The sequence below is a fragment of the Macaca fascicularis genome, chromosome 6 (assembly GCF_037993035.2).
Source record: "Macaca fascicularis isolate 582-1 chromosome 6, T2T-MFA8v1.1".
In the NCBI taxonomy this organism is placed as follows: Eukaryota; Metazoa; Chordata; class Mammalia; order Primates; family Cercopithecidae; genus Macaca; species Macaca fascicularis.
Window position 1 is genome coordinate 187,857,541 of NC_088380.1, and position 24,079 is coordinate 187,881,619.

General features: G+C 41.2%; 1 protein-coding gene and 2 pseudogenes across 1 annotated transcript in view; all 3 read left to right on the plus strand.

Moving 5' to 3' along the window:
- The window catches only part of LOC102130778 (butyrophilin-like protein 8), a 44,147-nt gene extending 31,295 nt beyond the window's left edge, over window positions 1-12,852 (plus strand). Inside the window, exons 3-7 of the mRNA XM_015452388.3 lie at window positions 9,123-9,236; window positions 9,961-9,981; window positions 10,509-10,535; window positions 10,828-10,854; window positions 11,484-12,852. Of these exons, the coding sequence (XP_015307874.3) occupies window positions 9,123-9,236; window positions 9,961-9,981; window positions 10,509-10,535; window positions 10,828-10,854; window positions 11,484-12,124 (830 nt within the window). The 3' untranslated portion in view covers window positions 12,125-12,852. The remainder of the gene's footprint in view (window positions 1-9,122; window positions 9,237-9,960; window positions 9,982-10,508; window positions 10,536-10,827; window positions 10,855-11,483) is intronic.
- Window positions 7,339-7,508, plus strand: LOC135971169 (small ribosomal subunit protein uS14-like; annotated as a pseudogene).
- LOC135971534 (protein FAM136A pseudogene) lies at window positions 12,538-13,506 on the plus strand (annotated as a pseudogene).
- Window positions 13,507-24,079: the final 10,573 nt, after the last annotated feature.

Sequence of the window (24,079 nt, forward strand, 5' to 3'; positions counted from 1 at the left end):
TACATGGCACATTATAGTCAAATTGTCAAAAGTTAACAACATATAGAGAATTCTAAAATGAGCAAGATAAAAGTGTCATGCTACATACAAGAGAATTCCCATCAGACTAACAGCAGATTTCTTTCTTTCTCCTTCCTTCCTTCCTTCCTTCCTTCCTTCCTTCCTTCCTTCCTTCCTTCCTTCCTTCCTTCCTTCCTTCCTTCCTTCCTTCCTTCCTTCCTTTTTTTGATGGAGTCTCGCTCTGTTGCCAGGCTGGAGTGCACTGGCACAATCTCTGCTCACTGCAGCCTCTGACTCCCTAATTCAAGTGATTATCCTGCCTTAGCCTCCCAAGTAGCTGAGATTACAGGCACACACCACCACACCCAGCTAATTTTTGTATTTTTAGTAGAGACAGGGTTTCACCATATTGGCCAGGATGGTAACAGCAGATTTCTTAACAGAAATCTTACAGGCCAAGAGAGAAAGGGATACTATGTTCAAAGTGCTGGAAGGAAAAAAAGCCAACTAATGTATGATGTCCAGCAAAGCTATTCTTCAGAAATAAAGAAGAAAAATACATTTTTAGATAAGCAAAACTGAGGGAATTTATCACCACTAGATCAGTCTTACAAGAAATGCTCAAGGGAGTCCTACATCTGGAAGGGAAAGGATGATAACTACCAGATGAAAACACCTGAAAGTAGAAAACTCACTGGAAGAACAGATATGAAAATGAGAAAGAGAAAGGAATCAAATTTTATCACTATAGTAATCCATCAAACGGCAAAGGTAAATGATAAGAGAGGAAGAATCAAACTGGATCTACAAAATAATGAACAAAAAGTTAACAAAATGACAGGAGTAAGTCCTCACTCATCAACAATACCCTTCAATGTAAATAGTTTAAATTCCCTAATTAAAATATATAAATTGGCTGAATGAATGAGTGAAAAAAGATCCCATTATATGCCACCCAGAAGAAACTCATTTCACTTGTAAAGACACACATAGACTGAAATTGAGAGATGATGAATGGTATTCCACACAAAAGAAAAAAAAAAAGACAAGCAAGAATAGCTATACTTATATATCAGCGTAGCTGATATAAGTATCAGTATATAAAATAGATTTTAAGTCAAAAACTATAAAAAGGGACAAAGGAGATTATTATTTAATGATAAAGGGGTCAATTCGGCAAGAGGATATAGCAATTGTAAATATATATGAACCCAACACAGGAGCACCAAGATTCATAAAGCAAATATTACTAGATCTAAAGGGAAAGGTAGATCTCAGTACATTAACGAATGTAACGTCTAGCTGAACTGTCTAGCTGTTGAAGCTGGGGACTTCAACAGTCCACACTCACCATTGGACAGATCGTCTAGACAGAAAATCAACAAAGTAATATTGGATTTATTGTACACTATACACCAAATGAACCTAGCAGATATCTACATAACATTTTATCCACAAGCTGCAGAATACACATTCTTCTCATCAGCGCATGGGACGTTCTCCAGGATACATTTTATGTTAGGCCACAAAACAACCTCAAAAAAAAGTTTTTTAAATAAAAACTCTATCAATTATATTTTCAGGGCACAATAGAATAAAACAAGAAATCAATAACAAGAATACTGGAAATTGTACAAATACATGGAAATTAAACAACATTCTTCTGAACAACCATTGGCTCAATGCAGAATTTAACAGAAAGTTAAAAAAAACTCCTTAAAACAAATGAAAATATAAATACAATATACAAGCTGGGCACAGTGACTCACGCCTGTAATCCCAGCATTTTGGGAGGCTGAGGCAGGCAGATCATGAGGTCAAGGGGTCAAGACCAGCCTGGCCAACATGGTGAAGCGTCTCTACTAAAAATATTAAAAATTAGCTGGGTGTGGTGGTGCTAATCCCAGCTACTCGGGAGGCTGAGGCAGGAGAATCTCTTGAACCAGGGAGGCAGAGGTTGCAGTGAGCTGAGATCATGCCGCTGCACTTCAGCCTGGGCGACAGAGCAAGACTTCATCTCAGAGGGGAAAAAAAAAAAAAAAAGAAACACAACATACCAAAACATATGGGATATAGCAAAAGCAGTACTAGGAGGGAAGTTTATAGCAATAAATGCCTACATCACAAAAGGTATAAATATTTCAAGTAAAAAAAAAAAAAAAAACCCTAACAATTAGCCTCAAGAAATTAGAAGGGCAAGAAGAAACGAAGCCCAAATTTTATAGAAGGAAATAAATATCAGAGGAGAAATAAACGAAATAAAGACCAAAATTATAATACAAAAGACCAACAAAATAAGAGTTTGTGTTTTGAAAAGATAAAATTGACAAACCCTTAGCTAGACTATGAAAAAAAAGAGAGAAGACCCAAATAAAGAAAATTAGAAACCAAAAGGAGGCATTACAACTGATACCAGAGAAATACAAAGGATCACTGGAGACTATTAAGAAATATATGCCCCGGGGCACAGCTGCTTATGCCTGTAATCTCAGCACTTTGGGAGGCCAAGGCCGCAAATCACTTGAGGTCAGGAGTTCGAGACCAGCCTGGCCAACATGGTGAAACCCTGTTTCTACTAAAAAAGAAAAACCCACAAAAATTAGCCAGAGAAAGAGAAAGAGAAGGGAGGGAGGGAGGGAGGGAGGAAGGAAGGAAGGAAGGAAGGAAGGAAGGAAGGAAGGAAGGAGAGAAAGAAAGAGAAAACTAGTATATGCCAACAAATTGGAAAACGTAGAAGTAGATAACCTCATAAACACATGGAACATACCAAAATAGAGTCAGGAAAAAATAGAAAACCTAATCAGACCAATAATGAGTAACAAGAGTAAATCAGTGGTAGAAAGTATCCCAGCAAACAAAAGCTCAAAACAAGATATCTGACTTCACTGCTGGATTCTATTAAACTTTTAAAGATCCTAACACCTTCTTTTCTTAAAGTATTACAAAAAGTTGAAGGGGTGGGAATTCTTCCAAACTCATTCCATAAGGACAGTATTGCCCTGATAGCAAAATCATAAAAGAATACAACACAAAGGAGAATGCTACAGGCCAATATCCATTATGAACATAGATGCAAAAATTCTCAACAAAATACTAGCAATCCAAATCCAATAGCACATCAAAAAGAATATACACCATGATTAAGTGGGATTGATTCCTGGGATGCAAGGATGGTTCAACATATGGAAATCAATAAATGTGATATATCATATCAACAGAATGAAGACCAAAAAGCATATGATCATCTCAATAGACATCAAAAAATATCTGATGAAATTCAACATTCCTGCATGATATAAACTCTCAACAGGTTAGATGTAGAAGAAATGTACCTCAACACAATCAAGGTCACATATGACAAACTCATAGCTAACATCATACAGAATGGGGAAAAGTTGAAAGCTTTTCAATAAGAACTGGAACAAGACAAGGATGCCCACTTTTACTACTCTTATTCAACCAAGTACTGGAAGTCCTAGCCAGAGCAATTAGGCAAGAGAAAAAAAATAAAGAGAATCTAAATTGGAAAGGAGAAAGTCAAATTGTCCCTGTTCACAAACAACACGATCTTTATATATATATATGTATCTTTATATATATATATATATATCTTTATATATATATATATCTTTATATACACACACACACACACACACACACACACACACACACACACACACACACTACAGATTCCACCAAAAAAACCTCTTAGAATTGATAAACAAATTCAGTAATGTTGCAGGATACAAAATCGACATATAAATTTAGTAGTGTTTCTACATACCAATAACAAACTAGTTGAAAAAGAATTAAGAAAGCAGTATCATTTACAATAGCTACAACAAAATAAAATACCAAGGAATAAGTTTAACCAAGGAGGTGAAGATCTATACAATAAAAACTAGAAAACATTGATGAAAGCAACTGAAGGGAACACAAACAAATGAAAAGATACCCCATGTTCCTGATCTGAAAGAATTAAGATGGGTAAAATGACGATACTACCCCAAGTGATGTACAGAGTCAGTGCAATCCTTATCAAAATGCCAATGACATTCTTTAAAGAAATAAAAACCAAAATCCTAAAATTCATATGGAGCCACAAAAGACTCCAAATAGCCAAAGCATTACTGAATAATTAACAAAGCTGGAGGTATCACATTATGGAGCTTCAAAATACACTACAAAAGCATAATAGCCAAGACAGCATGGTACTAGCATGAAAGCAGACACACAGAAGAATGAGACAGAATACAAAACCCAGATATAAATCCACATATTTACAGTCAGCTCATGTCTGAGAAAGGTGCCAAGAATATATATTAGACAAAAGACAGTCTCTTCAAAAAATAGTGCTGCATTTGCTAGTGTCCATATGCAGAAGAAAGAACTAACCCCTATCTCTCACCATATATAAAAATAAACTCTTGATGAATTAAAGGCTAAAATGTAAAACCTGAAACTATAAAGCTACTAGAAGAAAACATAGGAAAAATGCTTCAGGACATTGGACTGGGCAATAATTTTTTTAAATATATGATTTCAAAACCATGGACAACAAAAGCAGAAATGGACACGTGATTATATCAAACTGAAAAGCTTTTGCACAGCAAAGGAAATAATTAACAGAGTGAAGAGGTAACTTACAGAATGGGAGAAAATATTTGCAAACTATACATCTGACTAGATATTCATATAAGGAACTCAAACAGCTCAAGAGTGAAAAACCCAAATAATCCAATCACAAAAGGGAAGATAGATTTCTTTTCTTTTTTTTTTTTGAGACAGAGTCTCACTCTGTCACCCAGGCTGGAGTGCAATGGCACAATCTCGGCTCACTGCAACGTTGGCCTCCTGGGTTCAAGTGATTCTCCTGCCTCAGCCTCCCGAGTAACCAATTACAGGCACCTGCCACCATGCCCAACTAATTTTTATATTTTTAGTAGAGACGGGGTTTCACCAGGTTGGCCAGGCTGGTCTCTAACTCCTGACCTCAGGTGATCCATCCAGCCTCCCAAAGTGCTGGGATTACAGGCACGAGCCACCGTGCCTGGCCAAGATGATAGACCTTATGGACATTTCTCAAAAGAAAACATACAAATGAACGACAGACATATAAAAACTGTTCAATATCACTAGTTATCAGGGAAATGCAAATAAAAACTACAATTAGATAAAACATTACTCAAGTTAAAATTGCTATTATCAAAAAGACAAAAGATAACAATTGTTGTTGATGTGGAGAAAAGGAACACTTGCACACCACTGGTGGGATTTTAAATTAGTATGTTCATTATGAAAAACAGTATGGAGATTTCTCAAAAAATTAAAAATGAAACTACCATAGATCCAGCAAAGTACTGAGTATATCCAAAAGGAAGAAAATCAACATATTGAAGAGATCTGCACTCCTATGTTTATTTCAGTACTATTCACAATAGCTAAGATATGGAATCAACCTAAGTGTTTATTAACAAATTAATGAAAAGGAAATATGACGTATATACAAAATAGAATATTATTCAGTAATAAAAAGAGTGAAATCCTATTATTTGCAACAACATGGATGAACTTAGAAGACACTATGTTTAGTACATTAAACCATACATGATCTCACCCATATGTAGAATCCAATAAATGTATCTCATAGAGGTAGAGAACCTCGAAGACATTATGTTAAGTAAATTAATCCAGACACAGAAATACAAATACCACATGATCTCACCCATATACGGAATCCAAAAAGTTTATCTGATAGAAGTAGAGAAGTGGGGTTACCAGAGAGTGCTGGAGCTGGGGATAGGGTAGAGGGAGGAATGGAGAAATGGTGTCCTATTGCATAGCAGAGTGACTATAGTTAACAAGAATGTATAGTATATTTCAGAATAGCTAGAAGAGAGGACTTTGAATGTTCTCACCACAAAGATGCGACAAGTGTTTGAGGTGATGGAAATGATCTTCACACAATGTACACATGTATCACAACATCACATTGTACCACATAAATACGTACAGTTATTATGTGGAAATTCAAATTCTTTTAAAAAGCTGATCTCATAGAAGTAGAAAGTGGAACAGTGGTTACTAGAGGCTGGTAAGGGTAGAGGGATTGCGGGGGATGAGGAGAGGTTGATCAGGCACAAAATTACATTTAAATGGCAGCAATAAGTTCTAGTCTTCCACTGCACAGTAGGGTAACTATAATTACCAATTACATATTACATATCTCAGAATAGCTAGAAAGGAGGATTTTGAATGTTCTCACCTTAAAGAAATGATTAATGTTTTAGGTGATACCTTAATTTGATCATTACATATTGTATACATATATCAAAACACCATTTTGTACTGTAAATATGAACAATTATTACATCAATACGAAGTAAAATAAAACTTAAAAAATTGAACACAAATAAAGAAAATATATTCTATGTTCAGGAATTGGAACAATTAGCACTGTTAAAATGTTCATACTACCCAAAGCTATCTACAGATTCAACACAATTTCTCTCAAGATTCTAATGTCACTTTTCACAGATAAAGAAAAAAGCAATCCTTAAATTCATATGGAACCACAAAATAACTCAAACAGCCAAAGCAATCTTGAGCAAAAGTAACAAAGTTGGAGCCCCTATACTCTGATTTCAAAATATAAAGTGATTATAATTAAAACATCCTGGGGCTGGCACAAAAGCAGACACATGACTCAATGGAACAGGATGGAAAGTTTAGAAATACACCCATGTGTTTATGAACAATTGATTTTTGAAAAAGGTGCCAAGAACACAGGATGAAGAAAGGACAGTCTCTTCAACAAATGATATTGAAACAAGTGGATATCCACATGCACACGTATGAAGCTGAACCCTTATCTCACACCATGTACAAAAAACTCAAATTAGATTAAAAAGTTAAATGTAAGACCTGCAACTATAAAACTACTAGAAGAAAACATATGGCAAAGCTCCATGATACTGATCTTGGCAATAATATTTTTGAATATGCCATAAAAAGCATAGACAACAAAAGCAAAAATAGGCAAATGGGATTACATCAAACTAAAAAGCTTCTGTACAGCAAAGAAAACAGTAAACAAGGTGAAGGACAACCCACAGAGTGAGAGAAAATACTTGCAAACCAAACAGCTGATAGGGGATTAATATACAAAATATATAAGAAATTCAAACAGCTCAATAGCAAGAAAACAAATAACCCGATCTTAAAAATGGGCAAAGACCTAAACAAACACTTCTCAAAATAATATTTAAGTGGACAACAGGGAGGGTGTATGCTTGCGTTAACTCTCTTCTTCCACCTAGTTGCACTCCTGAGAGCAAGATGGGCCACCAGCAGCTGTACTGGAGCCACCCGTGAAAATTCGGTCAGGGTCCTTCTCTTGTCGAGTCTGCTCAAACCGGCACGGTCTGATCCGGAAATACGGCCTCAATATGTGCTGGAAGTGTTTCCATCAGTACGCAAAGGATATAGGTTTCATTAAGATGGACTAAGTGATCTTCCTTGAATGGATTATCCAAGGCATCTATGCAATGAAAAACCACAATAGCTCTTTGCACATAAACATTAATAAACAAATAAATGGACAACAGGTACATGAAGAAATGCTCAGCATCTCTAATCATTGTGGAAATGCAAATTAAACCACAATGAGATATCACCTTACACCTCTTTGAATGACTGTTATCAAAAAGATTAAAGATAAGAGTTGGCGAGGATGCCGAGAAAAGGAACTCTTGTACGTTATTGGTGGGAATGTAAATTAGTATGGCCATTATGGAAAACAGTATGGAGTTTTCTCAAAAATCTAAAAATAGAACTGCTCCATGATTCAGCAATCCTACTTGTGGGAATATATGAAAATGCACTGTAGTCAATATGTTGAATGAATAGCTGTATTACTCACAATTGCTAAATTCAATCTAAGTGTCCATCATCAGATGAATGGGTAAAGAAAATGTGATCTATAAATACAATGGAATATAATATTTAGCCTTTAAAAAAAGGATGGACATTTTGTCATTTGTAATTCCGAGGATAAACCTGAAGGACATTATGCTAAGTGAAATAAGCCAAGCTCAGAAAGATGAATCTCTCGTGATCTATGTCAAAGCTAAAAAAGCTAAACTCAACAATAGAGAGTAGAATGTTACCAGAGGCTGGGGCAGAGGGCAAGAGAGAATGGGGAGTTGTTGGTCAAAGGGCGCAAAGATTGAGATAGACAAGAGGAATATGTTTTGAAGTCTGTTGAACTACAGGGTGACTGTAGTCAATAATAACATATTGTATATTTCAGAATAACAGAAAGAACAAAATTTAAATGTCTCATCATAAAAATGATAAGTAAGGGAGATGATGGATGTATTAATTAGCTTGATTTAATCACTCCACATTGTAGGCATGTATCAAAGAGTCACACTGTACCCGTTAATATGTATGAGGTTTGTCAGTTTAAATAATAGTAAAAGGAGGGAAGAGATATTTTTTCAGACAAGAAGATGCAAATATTTTAAGGTATCAGTTCTCTCTGAATTGATCTATAGATTCAGCGCAATTCCATTCAAATTTTCAGCAGAATTTTCTTAGAACTTGACAAGTCAATACAAAAATTTATGTTGCACAGCAAATGGCCATGATTGCCAAGGCACAACTGAATAAGAAGTGAGGAAAATTAGCCTAGTTTATACCAAAACATATCCTGGAATTGTGGTGATTAAGCCACTCAAAATTATTGGCACAAAAGTGGACAAGTAGACAAATGGCATAGAGCAGAGAGCCCAGCAACAAATCCAAACCTAAACAGAAAGCAGAGAGCCCAGCAACAAATCCAAACCTAAACAGAAGGCCTACTGGGTCAGAGGTGACGGTGCGTGTATTAGTGTGGAAAGGAAAGTCCATTCAGTAAATGTTGGCACGGTCGTTATCTGTTGAGAAGAAAATTAAATAGAACCACTACTGCATTTTATAACAAAAATAAAATCAAAGTGTTAAACCTATGGGAGAATTTATAGAAACCTATAAATTTTCTATAGGTGAGTCCTTAAAGAAGAATTGAATTGTGTCCTTTGTTCACCGATAACTAAAATGTCTGTGGGATTGTTTTTCAGATACCTTTTTCCAGCCTGTATCATGGTACCTGGCTACCAAAGTACTGGGAATACTCTGCTGTGGCCTATTTTTTGGCATTGTTGGACTGAAGATTTTCTTCTCCAAATTCCAGGGTAAGCGAGAGAGAGAAGCATGGGCCGGCGACTTATTTATGGTTCCAGCAGGGACAGGATCAGAGATGCTCCCACATCCCAGCTGCTTCTCTTCCTCTAGTCCTAGCCTCCAGGGGCCTAGGCCCAAAAAAGTAATCACCCTTCTGCAGGGTATTCGAACAACTCTTCCTCGGCAAATATCAACTACGACAAGCCCTTGCTACTTCATTTAGGCCAAATAATAAGGGGATGAATGATTTTCAGTACCTATAGAGCTTGGATAATTTTCCATGAACAACACCAAGACTCCTATTAAAAAGTTTTAATGTGGCGAACAAATTCATAAAGGAAGAAGTCAAAGTGACTGACAATAAGATAAAATTATATTCAGTCTCAATAAGACTTTTTACCCCCAAAACCAATCTCTTCCCCCTTGGGAGTGACACTTCTCCCGGGGATGAGGCCGCCCCCGCCTCCCCTCCCAGCCGCCTTCTCCCATCTCCATCTCCACCTCCACAGCATCCCAGCTGTTGTCCCTCTCCTTAGCATGAACCTTCCTGATCTCTTGCTCCCCCCAGACAGCTACGCTCCGTGCGGGGGCTGCGGAGACGAGCACATGTAAGTGTTCTAGGAGAGGCCCTGCCCTTCACACCCGCAGCTTGTCCCACCTGTGCAAGCAGCCAGGGTCATGTTTGTACCTTGCACACTCCTGTGTCCACCACTGAATACACTGTTTCTGTTTCAGGGAAAATCCAGGCAGAATTGGGTAAGTGTGTGTCACGTCCTGAGCCTCCCACACATGGTTCTCCCGGTCCCTCCCTGATCCACAGCGTGAGCCTCTGGAGACCCCGGCTCCAGGCTGGACAGGAAGTACCGGCAGGGGGAGGAGAGCAGCTGCCTCCCTCTCTCCATCCACGGCTAATGAGTTGCCCCTCAGATATCTGGAGGGCTTAGGATAGGCCTCAGGGCCTGGAAGTCCCATCTGTGCCTGTTGCCCGTTGGTCTGCTCTGTGTGTGGTGGGGGGAGGTGTTGATCACGAGCTCTGAGGGTGTGTGGACCACAGGGAGGAACTTGAGAAAAATTGGTGGGTGATCCTCAACCTCCCTGGCCTGATGCTTTGAGACTTTACCCAGTCCTGTATCAACCACTAAATCGTCTGCTTTTTGTTTCGTGCGAACTGCAGGATAAACTGGGTGAGAATGTTATCACATGCAGGGCTTTCCTCCCACGCTCTCCTTGGGCCCTGCTCTGTGATGCCAGCCTCTTATGTGTGTTTTGTTTTTGTTTTTCAGACTGGAGAAGAAAGCACAGACAGGCAGGTAAAAGAAAATATTCCTCTTCCCACATTTATGACTCCTTTCCAAGTCTCTCGTTTATGGATTTTTATATCCTGAGGCCCATGGGTCCCTGCAGAGCCAAGCTTGTGATGGGAACTCTGAAACTGCAGATTCTGGGGGAGGTGCATTTTGTAGAGAAGCCCCACAGCCTTCCTCAGATCTCTGGAGGGCCCACGACACTCAAAAAAGGTCCTAATCCTTGGTCTCTCCCTTCTCCCTGAGGCCTGTTTCCCACCTGAGCACTGAACTGCCTGCTCTGTCTGCTTGCTTTCAGAATTGAGAGATGCCCGGAAACACGCAGGTACCAATGCCTGGTCGGGTGACGGTGGGACAGAATCTCAGGTGGACATGAGAGGGCGAGCTGAAGAGGGACAGATATGGGAACAGAGTGATGCTGAGACCCATCCTGCCTGCAGATGGAGAAACTGGAATGCTTGATAGCTCCCAAGAGTGCAGTGCCCCCAGACACACTTCTTCCCCTGGGTCTAGAAGGGGAGGAGACAAGGGCTGGGAGATAGGGGGAGTCTTTGGCACAGTTTCAGGAAATTGAGGGCACTAGTGACTGGTCAGGGGTCTGAGCTGGGGGAAGGAAGTGAAGTCAGGTAGAAAATTCTGAGTGGGAGGAAGTTAGATAGTGGAGTCCCTCCAGCTCTTATGAAACAAATAGTTTTATGTGTGAAGGGACAGTGGCAGGGTTGGGTGATATGCTGAGATTGGGACGTCATATTGGGACATTTCTAGACGTTGATGGGTCCTCCAGGCTGCACTGGTGATGAGAGAATCTGAAAAGCAGTGTCTGAGGGAGGCTCAGGTCCGGGGCCTCACCTATGCCACCCGGAGCCAGTCTGCAGCGGGAGGGTTGACCTCTTGTTCCAGCCCAGATTTCCTCTTCAGTAACTCATGCTTCCTCTCTCCCCCACCGCACCCCAGTGGAGGTGACGCTGGACCCAGAGACGGCTCACCCACAGCTCTGCGTTTCTGATCTGAAAACTGTAACCCATAGAAAAGCTCCTCAGGATATGCCTCCCTCTGAGAAGAGATTTATAAGGAAGAGTGTGGTGGCTTCTCAGAATTTCCAAGCAGGGAGACATTACTGGGAGGTGGACGTGGGACACAATCAAAGGTGGTACGTGGGAGTGTGCCGGGATGGTGTGAGCAGGAGGAAGAAGAGAGTGACTTTGTCTCCCAATCATGGGTACTGGGTCCTCGGAATGAATGCAGAAAATTTGTATTTCACGTTAAATCCCCATTTTATCAGCCTCTGCCCCAGGACCCCTCTGACACAAATAGGGGTCTTCCTGGACTATGAGTGCGGCACCGTCTCCTTCTTCAACATAAATGACCAGTCCCTCATTTATACCCTGACATGTCGGTTTGAAGGTTTATTGAGGCCCTACATTGAGTATCCATCCCATAATGAGCAAAATGGGACTCCCATAGTCATCTGCCCAGTCACCCAGGAATCGGAGAGAAAGGTCTCTTGGCAAAGCGCCTCTGCAATCCCAGAGGCAAGCAACAGCGAGTTCTCCTCACAGGCAACCACGCCCTTCCTCCCCGGGAGTGATGCGTAGGACGAATCACACCTCACATTCTTCTTTAGGATACTAAGGTTTCTCTCCCAGATCCGAAGTCCCACAGCGGCCAGCCAAGGTGGCTTCCAGATGAAGGGGGACTGGCCTGTCCATATGGGAGTCAGGGGTCATGGCTGCCCTGAGTGGGGAGGGAAGAAAGCTGACATTAGATTTAGTTTGCTCTCACTCCATCTAGCTAAGTAATCTTGAAATAGTCACCACCTCTCAGGTGAGGAACAGTCAGGAATTCCCAACTCACAGCCTGTGGTGTAGATTAAGTAGACAATGAATGTGAATCATGCTTAGATATTGTTGGTGACAGAATGTATCCTAATGGCTTGTTGATTATATTACACTTTTCATAAGGTCTTTGCTTATTTCTTTCACATGAATTTATTGTTCCCTAATCACCCATGAAACAGGCACGTGCTCTGTGCCACAGCCAAGGAATTATAGGGAAGGGGGCACTTCCATTTAATTCTATAGAGCCCACATTACCTTCATACCAAAACCAGACAATAACATTACAAGAAAAGACAGGAAAACTACATGTCTATATCCCCCATGAACTTAGACACAAATGTTCTAATTAAACTTTTAGCAAACTGAATCCAGCAATACATTCCAAGAATAAGACATCACTACCAAATGTGGTTTTTCTCATATGTGGCTTAATATTCAGATATCAACCAGTATAATTAACCACATCAACAAACTGAAAAAGAAAACGATACGATCACTTCGACAGATGCAGGAAAAATTACACCTGTGAGCAAAGAAGCCACACAGATGACAGGCCACGAAAAGACGCTCCACGTCACTGACGGGCCCATGAAAAGACGCTCCACGTCACCGACGGGCCCAGGAAAAGATGCTCAACATCATAGTAATTGAGAAAACTCAAAACAATAACGAGATACCATTCCTACCTATTGGAGTGGTAATACAATTGTGAGGACAGTCAAGCATCCATGCAGCAGGTGCAGCAGTGCACTGAGCACTGCCAAGCGCCTCTGACTCAAGCCTAGGCCTTGGTGACCAGCGAGCTGGAGACGTTCTGGGACCACCTGGCCTGGTGCCTCCTGCGTTGCTGTGACAAAGCTGAAGATTCAAGCAGGGAGTAAGGAGCTTCAGGTGAAGCAACCACTGGACGGCTGAGTGACCAAGTGTGTGGATGGCCACGTACACCTCATCCCGACTATGAGCAAGGAAATGAAGGAGTCTCTCTTATCCTCTGGGAAATAAAAGTCTTTGCCAGTGGCCCTCACAACAGCTGGCACTGCAGCAGAACATGAGGCCACCTGGGAGGCCGGGAGCCTTTGCCTTTCTGGTCTTTCACCTTGGCCACGCCTTGGCTGAGTCTCGGGCTGCTCACCTGGATCTACTGGATATTCTCTGTCCAGACTCTTCACCACAGAGTCCACCACCTCCTGCACCCACAACAGCTGTGTGACGACCCTTCACTGCCCTTCCGAAGAGTTCATTTTTTTAAACGGAATAGGAGGCTGGACGCGGTGGCTCACGCCTGTCATCCTGGCACTTTGGGAGGCCGAGACGGGTGGATCACGAGGTCAGGAGATCGAGACCATCCTGGCTAACACAGTGAAACCCCGTCTCTACTAAAAATACAAAAAATTAGCCGGGCGTGGTGGCGGCGCCTGTAGTCCCAGCTACTTGGGAGGCTGAGGCAGGAGAATGCCGTGAACCCAGGAGGTGGAGCTTGCAGTGAGCCGAGATGGCGCCACTGCACTCCAGCCTGGGCGACAGAGCGAGACTCCGTCTTAAAAAAAAAAAAAAAAAAAAAAAAAAGGAATGGGAATTTTAGTCTTTTAAGCCAGGTTTACGAAGGAAGAAGTTAAGAATGGCAACAAGCGAAAGGCACGCGTCACCCTCCTCCACACACCGGGTCTTTTATGTTCCAGTCCTAAAAAGTGAAATGGAAAAACTAGCGCTAAGTTGGGTCAGGGATATTCCAGGAGAGGGTTTCAGACATCATGTTTCATGTGGCAGCAGGATCTCTCTTGTAACAAGCCAGAGCCCTCCACGCTACCAAATTCCTCTTGCCACACAGGGACCACCAGCTGGCAGGTTAGATCTGATGGTGTTTGAGGAGAGGTGTTTCTGTTTGTTGTCACATCCTGTTTCCCAAAGTGTCACCACAACATTTCCCACAACCTCTCACACAAAACCCATGAGGTCACTAGCTTGGGGAAAAAAAAAGTCTTCTGGGTCTTTGTTTTCTTGATTTTGTGTAATGTATACGTGGAATAAAAGTTGATTTTAAGGTGTGGAATTGGGAGGGAGAGCAGTTTGGATAAGAACTTTGAAAGGTTCCTCATGGATACTCTTTCTGCCCATCAAGATGTGGATGTGCAGTTCTTCTGCAAATTATTACACATTGCAAATTATTACACACTGCATCTTTCAACCTGGAGACCATGCGAAAAACACAAGAGGCAACACAAGAGGTCACACTAATTATGGGAAGCAGAGCTTCCCTCTTACTGGCTAATAGGCCTTGAGGCTGCTTGGAGCAAAATGACAAGAAAACCTTACAGCAGCACTTTTCCCCTCAGAAAGAAGGGGGGTTTGACTGTGATATATACTAGTATCCTGGAACGAACAGTGAAAGAGGAGCTGTTGGCTACTTGCTTATAAGAGAGTTATGATGCACTGAATCTGGAAAAACCTGGTTTTCATAGAACAGAATACAATGAAAGCCTAGACCCAGCATTGCTTACCTAGCCCCCTGAATTAACAATCGAGACAAACCTCTGGCAACAGGAGGTAAGGGAGGGAGAAAAATAAGCAACTTGGGCTAGGATGGGCGGTGACTCCCTTAGAGCAAAGGAGAGGCAGCCCCCTACTACCAAATGCCATTTTTGCTTGGGGCCTTTGTGGCATCCAGTGTTCCTGCCCCAGCATGGCATCTTACTGTTTTGATAGCAAACTCATTGTATTTTTACCAACTGAATACTTGAAATGATAATATAGCCTGTCCATTTGCTGTTTTCAGGCTGTGATATATTTTCCTAGTGGTTTGATTTTAAAACTAAATGAAGTTTAATTTGCTCCCTGCCCCTCAAAAATGAACTATTCATGCACACAACATTGATGGAGTTCAAAATAACTACTCCCAGTGAAACAAGGTAGACAAAAAAAAATACAGTCTGTGTGATTCCATGTATATGAAACTTGAGAGAATGCAAACTAAGCTACAGTGAGAAAGCACATCAGTGGTTGCTTGGAGGGGAGGGAGGGGTGGGAGGAAGGCACAAGGATGCTTTTGGAAGTGACGGTATATTCACTATCTCGATTGTCACTTTGGTGGTGACGGATTATGGACATATTCATAAATCAAATATAATCAAATTGAACACTTTAAATGTGTACAGTTTATGTCAACTATACCTTAATAAAGCTGCTTTTAGAAATATTAAACACCACGACCAACAACAGCCAACAGCTATTGGGTCACAGATACTACAGGAGAGCGTTTTAGACCTTACGTTTCATGTGGCCAGTGCTTGTGCTGGCAGCAGGGATCTGCCTTGTAACAAGCCAGAGCCCTCCACAGTTCCAAATGCTTCTTACTACACAGGGACCACCGGGCTGGACAGAGAGAATATCCAGAAGATCCAGGTGAGCAGCCTGAGGCCCAGCCAAGGCGTGGCCAAGGTGAAAGACCAGAAAGGCGAAGGTTCCTGGCCTTCGAACGTCATCCTTTGAGTGCTATGCTCATGTTTAAAAATGTATGCTTTATTTTAATGAGCAGTTCTAGGTTCATAGAAAAGTCACATGGAAAGTACAAAGAGTTCCCATATACCCTCTGCCCGCACAGGTGCATAGCTCTCCCTACTGTCCACATCCCACCAAGAGTGGAACACTGCAACTACCAATAAACCTGTGTTAACACCTCATTATCACCCAAAGTCTACAGCTAACATTAGCATTCACTCTTGGTGTTGTACATTCTATGGGTTTTGGCAAATGGATAATGACATGGATTTATCATCACTGCATCACACAGAATGCTTTCTTTGCCCCAAAAATCCTCTGTGCTCTGCTATTCCTGCTTCCCTCACCACTAACCTCTGGAAATCACTGGTCTTTTTACTATTTCCAGAGTTTTGCCTTTTCTGGAATGTCATATAGTTGGAATCATACAATATGTGGTCTTTTTAGATTGTTTTCTTTCACTTTATAATATGAACACTCACATTTTTAAAATCACAGTAATAGGCCTGATACACTACTATTCATTTATTGATTTTATGGAATGTCCAAGTCTGTGGGTACTCAGGTACCTGAGCGTAGACAGTGTCAAGAGGGGGAGAGGGATGTGCTGCTTTTTTTTTTTTTTTTGACGGAGTCTCGCTCTGTCACCCAGGCTGGAGTGCAGTGGCCAGATCTCAGCTCACTGCAAGCTCCACCTCCCGGGTTTAGCCATTCTCCTAGCTCAGCCTCCCGAGTAGCTGGGACTACAGGCGCCCGCCACTTCGCCCAGCTAGTTTTTTGTATTTTTTAGTAGAGACGGGGTTTCACCGTGTTAGCCGGGATGGTCTCGATCTCCTGACCTCCTGATCCACCCGTCTCGGCCTCCCAAAGTGCTGGGATTACAGGCTTAGAGCCACCGCGCCCGGCCTGGATGTGCTTCTTAATGCAGCATCTGCTGAGTGAGAAGAGGTGACTGCCAGGTGATTGGCAGCTCCCAGGAGGTGCCAATGTTCAATCCCTCTGGCCTTACCCCAGGGAGCTTGAGGGGGACTGAAGTGAAAATCTACAGGTTCTTCCACAGTCCCTTCTCTGTAGCGCTGGGAGAGTGTGTCTTAAAGCAGCTGTAGATGGAATACCACTTGGTTAAAAAGAAGGAACAAGCTATTGATACATGCAACATTTTTGATGTATCTTGAAAGCAGTATATTCAGTGGAAAAAAGTCCATCTCACCAAGTTACATAGTATATGACTCCATTTACATAATATTCTCAAAATCACAAAATCATAGAGAGGAAGAAAAATAAGTGGTTTCCAGGAATTAGGAAAGGGGGGAAAGATGTGTGTTTTAGTCTGTTTTCACACTGCTATAAAGAACTACCTGAGACTAGGTAATTTATAAAGAAAAGAGGTTTAATTGACTCAGTTCTGCATGGCTGGGGAGGCCCCAGGAAACTTACAATCATGGCAAAAGGCAAAGGGGAAGCAAGGCACGTCTTACATGGCGGCAGGAGAGAAAGAGAACAAGGGGGGACCTGCCACATGCTTTTAAACTGTCAGATGTCGTGGAACTCACTATCACGAGAACAGCATGGGGGAACCACATCCATGACCCAGTCACCTTGCACCAGGTCCCTCTTTTGACACATGGGGATTATAATTTGACATGATATTTGGGTGGAGACACAGAGTCACACCATATCAGAGTGATTTATGGATGCACATTGAGGGAGGTCTTCAACAGTGATGGAATAGTATGTTTTTTCCTTGAGACAGGGTCTTGCTCTGTCTCCCAGGCTGGAGTGCAGTGGTTTAATCATAACTCACTGCAGCCTCAAATTCCCAGGCTTGAATGATCTTCTCACCTCATCCTCCTGAGTAGCTGGGACCACAGGCATGTGCCACCATGCCCTGCTACTTTTTTAACTTTTATTTTTAGTAGAGATTAGGTTTTCCTATGTTGCCCAGGCTGGTCTCAAACTCTTGGGCTCAAGGGATCCTCCTCCCAAAATGCTGGGATTACAGGTGTGAGCCACTATGCCTGGTTTGGAACAGTATCTTGTTTATGATGGTGGTTACCTGAATCTATATATCTAACAAAATTGCACAGAACTACACACACGTGCATGTATACACACACACACACACACAAATGAGTGCATGTAAAAACTGGTAACACGTGAATTAGGCCTGGAGTCTAGTTAACATATTTATATCAATATCAATCTCCTGGTTTCGATATTGTGCCATAGCAAAGCTGTATAAGATGTTGCCATTACCTTAATTTAAAAAAATTGTTAACATTGGAGAAAGCTTGGTGAAGGGTACTCAAGACTCAACAATTTTTGCAATTTCCTGGAAATTTATACGACTGTTTCAAAATAAAACAAAAATTTGTAAAGTAGCTTTAAAAAAACAACATTTATTTGGCCCGGCGTGGTGGCTCAAGCCTGTAATCCCAGCACTTTGGGAGGCTGAGACGGGAGGATCACGAGGTCAGGAGATCGAGACCATCCTGGCTAACATGATGAAACCCCGTCTCTACTAAAAAACACAAAAAACTAGCCGGGCGAGGTGGCGGGCGCCTGTAGTCCCAGCTATGTACTCCCAGCTACTCAGGAGGCTGAGGCAGGAGAAGGTCATAAACCCGGGAGGTGGAGCTTGCAGTGAGCTGAGATCCAGCCACTGCACTCCAGCCTGGGTGACAGAGCGAGACTCTGTCTCAAAAAACAAACAAACAAACAAACAAAAAAACACATTTATTTCAAAATGAAGTTGGGTTGTTGAAATAAATAAATGTGTGTGAAACAGAGTTTCAGAGATTCAACTGGTATTGGCCCACATCAAATGACAATGAAATAGAAGATTTTAAAAAAATTCTGTAGCTTCGAATATCAGAACAACTATCTTCAACAAATCAAAATTGAATGATGCCATTAGCTGTGCCATCCAAACTAAGTAAGGACTAAAATCATGAATAAGAAACTTGGAACAACAGGTGATAAAGTTAACATTAATGTAACATGGTAGTCAGACTAGAAACAATAAGTGCCAATATAATGAATTCCCCCACAAAACATCCCAACCACCAAGGTAGTTTTCATCATAGAGATGATTAAAACAAACTAAAGCAGCGACAGACAGGAGCACCAGGCCCAGTGGCTGCTGCTCAGGCCCAGGCTGGTGTCAGGGGCCAAATCTTCGCAACATGGGCTTTTAGAAGCTCCGGAGAGCCTGCCTCCTGGTGCAGCCATTGAGCCTCCCACCTTAGGACAGCAGTGAGAAGCAGGACGGTGGGGCCCAAATCAGGAGCTAAGTGCCCCCGCTGTGCCTGGGGAAGAATGCAAGGCTCCTGAGGCACCTCAGGGAGAGGAAGCAGAGCGGGTTGTAGTCGATGAGCTGAGTCCAGGGGCCAGAGGGACAGAGGGAGCCGAAGGAGCACGTGGTGAGTGACAAGAGATGCTGGCAGGTTCCCTGTGTGTTCTTCAGGGAGTAATAAATACTCTCAGAAACTACCAGAAGACAGACATTAGAGATAGGTGGATGGACTGCTGTGAACTGTCTAGGAACAAAATAGCTGAGAGGGCACTGTGGAAGGAGGTGTCAGAAAATTAACTTCTGAAAACAAAGGAGAGAGGGCTAGGACGGCCTTGGGCAGCCAAGCTCATACAGAGACGTGTGAGAGAGAGAGAGAGAGAGAGAGAGAGAGAGAGTGTGTGTGTGTGTGTGTGTGTGTAATGTAAGGAGAAAGGAGGAAAGAAGTGGGGGTAAAAGTGAAATTTTCTGAGCTATTCTGTGGTTTTGTTCTCTTACAAGGCCAAAATAGGAAGAAAAATAAAACTGAAGAAAAAACAAACAAACAAACAAAAAACTCACACAAAAAAGCAGCAGCAACGTCACTCACACAGGAAACCTGACTTCACATCCCAGATCTGCTTGGGATGTAGAGAAGCCCATGTGACTGTTAAACATGGATTTTTATCAAAGTAATGCAAACTAATATTTAAAGGAGGTTTTAGGCCCGGTGCGGTGACTCACGTCTATAATCCTAGAACTCTGGGAGGCCAGGTGGGTGGATTGCTTGAGCCCAGGGGCTCAAGACCAGCCTGGGCAGCATTGCAAAACCCTGTCTCTACAAAAAATACAAAAAATTAGCCAGGTGGGTGGTTCACGCCTGTGGACCCAGGTACTCGTGAGGCTGACAGGAGGATTGTTTGAGCCTGGGAGGTTGAGGCTGCAGTGAGCTGAGATCACACCACTGCACTCCAGCCTGGGTAACAAAGAGAGAACCTGTCTCAAAACAAATAAACAAACAAACAAACAGAACCCCCCCACACAAAAAACCAAAAACATGATTTTTTAAAAGCATTGTAATAAAAAGCAATAGTCCCCCAGTGCCTTACTACAGTGTCCCTTTCCAACCTACCCCAGTGTTGTCTCCACAGGGAAAACTTTATGGCTTCTCGATTTGGTTCTGTCTCCTTATGGCTAAGTTACTTGTTTCTTCTTTTGGTATTTTATTTATTTTATTTTATTTTAATATTTAATTTTTTTTCGAGACACAGTCTCACTCTGTCCCCCAGGCTGGAGTGCAGTGGTGTGATCTTGGCTCACTGCAACCTCCACCTCCCGGGTTCAAGTGATTCTCCTGTCTCAACCTCCTGAGTAGCTGGGACTACAGGCACCCGCCACCACAAGCAGCTAGGCTAATTTTTGTATTTTTAGTGAGACAGGTTTTCACCATGTTGGCCAGGCTGGTCTCAAACTCCTGACCTCAGGTGATCTGCCCGCCTCAGCCTCCCCAAAGTGCTGGGATTACAGGCGTGAGCCACTGCACTCAGCTATTTTGTTTTCTTTTTAATTGACAAAAATTGTATATATCTGTTGTACAACATGTTGTTTTGAAATATCTATACAGTGTGGAATGGTTATAAACAGCTAATCAACATATGCATTCCATCATATACTTATCTTTTTTGTGATGAGAACACATGAAATCTATTGTTTCAGTAATTTTCAAGAATACAATACATTAACTATAGTCACCAGGTTGTACAATAGATCTCTTAAATGAATTCCTCCTAACTCAAACTTTTTACTTTTTGACCAACATTTCCCCAAACTTCCCATACACTCAGCCCCTGGTGAGTACCATGCTATTTTTTACTTCTGTTAGTTCAACTTTTCTAGACTCTACATATACATAAGATCACGCAGTACTTCTTTTTCTGGGCCTGGCTTATTTCTCTTAATATACTGTCCTCCAGGTTTATCTACGTTGTCACAAATAACAGGATTTTCTTCTTTTTAAAGGTTCATACTACTTCATTGTGTATCTATATACATACATAGTGTCTACCCACACGTACATACACATACAGAATGTTTAATATTTTCTTTAGATAAATGTTTTTGTATATACACAACATTTTCTCTTTCTTTTCTTTCCTTCCTTCCTTCTTTCTTTCTTTTTCTTTCTTTCTTTTCTTTCTTTCTTTTTTTGAGTTTCACTGTTGTCAGCCAGGCTGGAGTAAAATGGCGTGATCTTGGCTCACCGCAACCTCTGCCTCCTGGGTTCAAGCGATTTCTCCTGCCTCAGCCTCCCAAGTAGCTGCGATAACAGGCATGGGCCACCGTGCCTGGCTAACGCCTGTAATCCCAACACTTTGGGAGGCCGAGGCAGGTGGATCATCTGAGGTCAGGAGTTCAAGACCAGCCTGGCCATCTCTACTAAAACTACAACATTTTCTTTATCCCTTTATCTGTTTACAGACACCTGGGTTGATTCCATTTCTTGGCTGTTGTGGATAATGCTGCAATGTACATGGCAGTGCAGCTCTCTCTTCAATATACCAATTTAAACTCCTTTGCATATACACCCAGGAGTAGTATTACTTACTGAATCATAAGGTGGTCATATTTTTAATTTTCGGGAGAATCTCCATGCTGTTTTCGATAATGGCTGTACTAATTTACATTCCCACCAACAGTGTGCAAGAACTCTTTTTTCACATCCTTCACACTAATCTTTCATCATTTTGATAATCGCTATTCAAACAGGTGTTAACTGACATCCCATTGTGATTTTAGTTTGTATTTCTCCCATGACTGGTGATGCTGAGCGTTTTTTCATATATGTTTCAAACATTTAAATGTTTTCTTTAGAGAAATGTCTATTCCAGTTCTTTGCCCATTTTTAAATCAAGTCTTTTTTTTTTTTTTGCTGTTTATTTGAATTCTTATACATTCTGGTTAGAAATTCCCTATTGGATGTCTAGTTTGTGAATATTTTCTCCCATGTTGTGGGCTGTCTCTTCACTCTGTTGTTTCTTTTTTATGCAGAAACTTTTTGGATTGATATAATCTCATTTATCTATTTTTGCTTTTGTTGTCTGTGAGGTTTTACACAAACAAACCATTGCCCAGATCAATGTCCTGAAGCATTTCCCCAGTGTTTTCTTCTAGTACTTTTGTAGTTCCAGGTATCATATTTAAGTTTTTTGATCCATTTTAATTTGATTTTGTATATGGTGAGAGATGGGGCATCCAGTTCATTCTTCTGCATATGAATATCTATTTTTCCCAGCACTATTTATCAAAGAGATTGCCCTTTCCCCAGTGTATGTTCTTGCTGCCTTTGTTGAAAGTGAGTTGACTGTAAATGTACGGATTTGTTTTGGGATTCTCTATTTTGTTCTGTTGGTCTATGTGCCTGTTTTTATGTCACTACCATGCTGTTTGGTTACCAAAGTTTTGCAGTAAATTTGGAAGTCAGGTAGCGTGGTATCTCCAGCTTTGTTCTTTTTGCTTAGGATTGCTTTGTCTATGTGAGGTCTTTTGTAGTTCCATACACATTTTAGGACTCTTTTTCTATTTCTGTGAAGACTGTCATTGGCATTTTGATAGGGATTACATTGAGTCTATAGATCATTTTTGGTAGTACGAATATTTTAACAATAATAATTCTTCCAATCCATAAACATTAGAAATCTTTCCATTTATTTGTTTCCTCAAGCTTCTTTTATCAGTTTTTTGTAGTTTTCATTGTAGAGTTTTTTCACCCCTTTGGCTAAATTTATTCCTCGTTATTTAAATTTTTGGTAGCTATTGTAAATGAGATTGCTTTCTTGATTTCTCTTCCAGATTGTTCACTACTGGCATATACAAATGCTACTGATGTTTGTATGTTGATTTTGTATCTTAAAACTACTCAATTCATTTATCAGTGCCAAGAGATTTTTGTTGAAGTGTTTCAGTTTTTCTAATTATAAGATTATGTCATTTGCAAACAAGAACGATTTAACTTCTTCCTTTCCTATTTGAATGGACTTTCTTTCTTTCTCTTGCCTAATTGCTCTTGCTAGGGCTTCCAGTACTATGCTGAATAAAAGTATTGAAAGTGGACACCTCTGTCTTCTTCCAGATCTTAGAAGAAAGGCTTTCAGGTTTTTTTCCCAATAAGTATGATGTTAGCTATGGATCTGTCATACATGGTCTTTACTGTGTTGAGGTATTTTCTTTGTATATCCAGTTTCATCATGAAGGCATGTTGAATTGCATAAAATGCTACTTCTGAGTCTATTGAGATGATCATGTGGTTTTTGTCCTTCATTCTGTTCATGTGGTGTATCCCATTTACTGATCTGTGTGTATTAATCCATCCTTGCATCCCTGGGATAAATTCCACTTGATCGTGGTGTGTTATCTTTTTGATGTGTTGTTGGAGTTAGTTTGCTAGTATTTTTGCGTCTATGTTCATTCAGGATATTGGCTTGTAGTTTTCTTTTTTTGTTGTGTCTTTGCCTAGCTTTGGTATGAGGGCAATGCTGGCCACATAGAATGAGTTAGGGAGAGATCCTGCCTCTACAACTTTTGCGAACAGTTTGAGTAGAAATGGTATTAATTCTTCTTTTAAAGTTTGGTAGAATTTGCCAGTAAAGTCATCAGTGATGTAATCTGTCCCCAAGTCTCGCAGCAATGGGTACCAGCACCAGCTCTGATGAGGGTGGCAGGAGAGTAACGTAGACTCTGAGATTCCTTCGTTATAAATAGCCTTGGTATGTTGGCTTTCTCAAATGATGGTTATAGTAGTAATGAACTGTCACCTGGACAGACTAGGATCCACTGGTTAGTCAGGACACTGCGGGAAATGGTGATAGCTGAGGTTACACACAAGTTTTCTTCTTCCTGGGTGCTCTGTTACTCTACCTGGAACTGCTGTAATGGAATGTGTCAGCTGG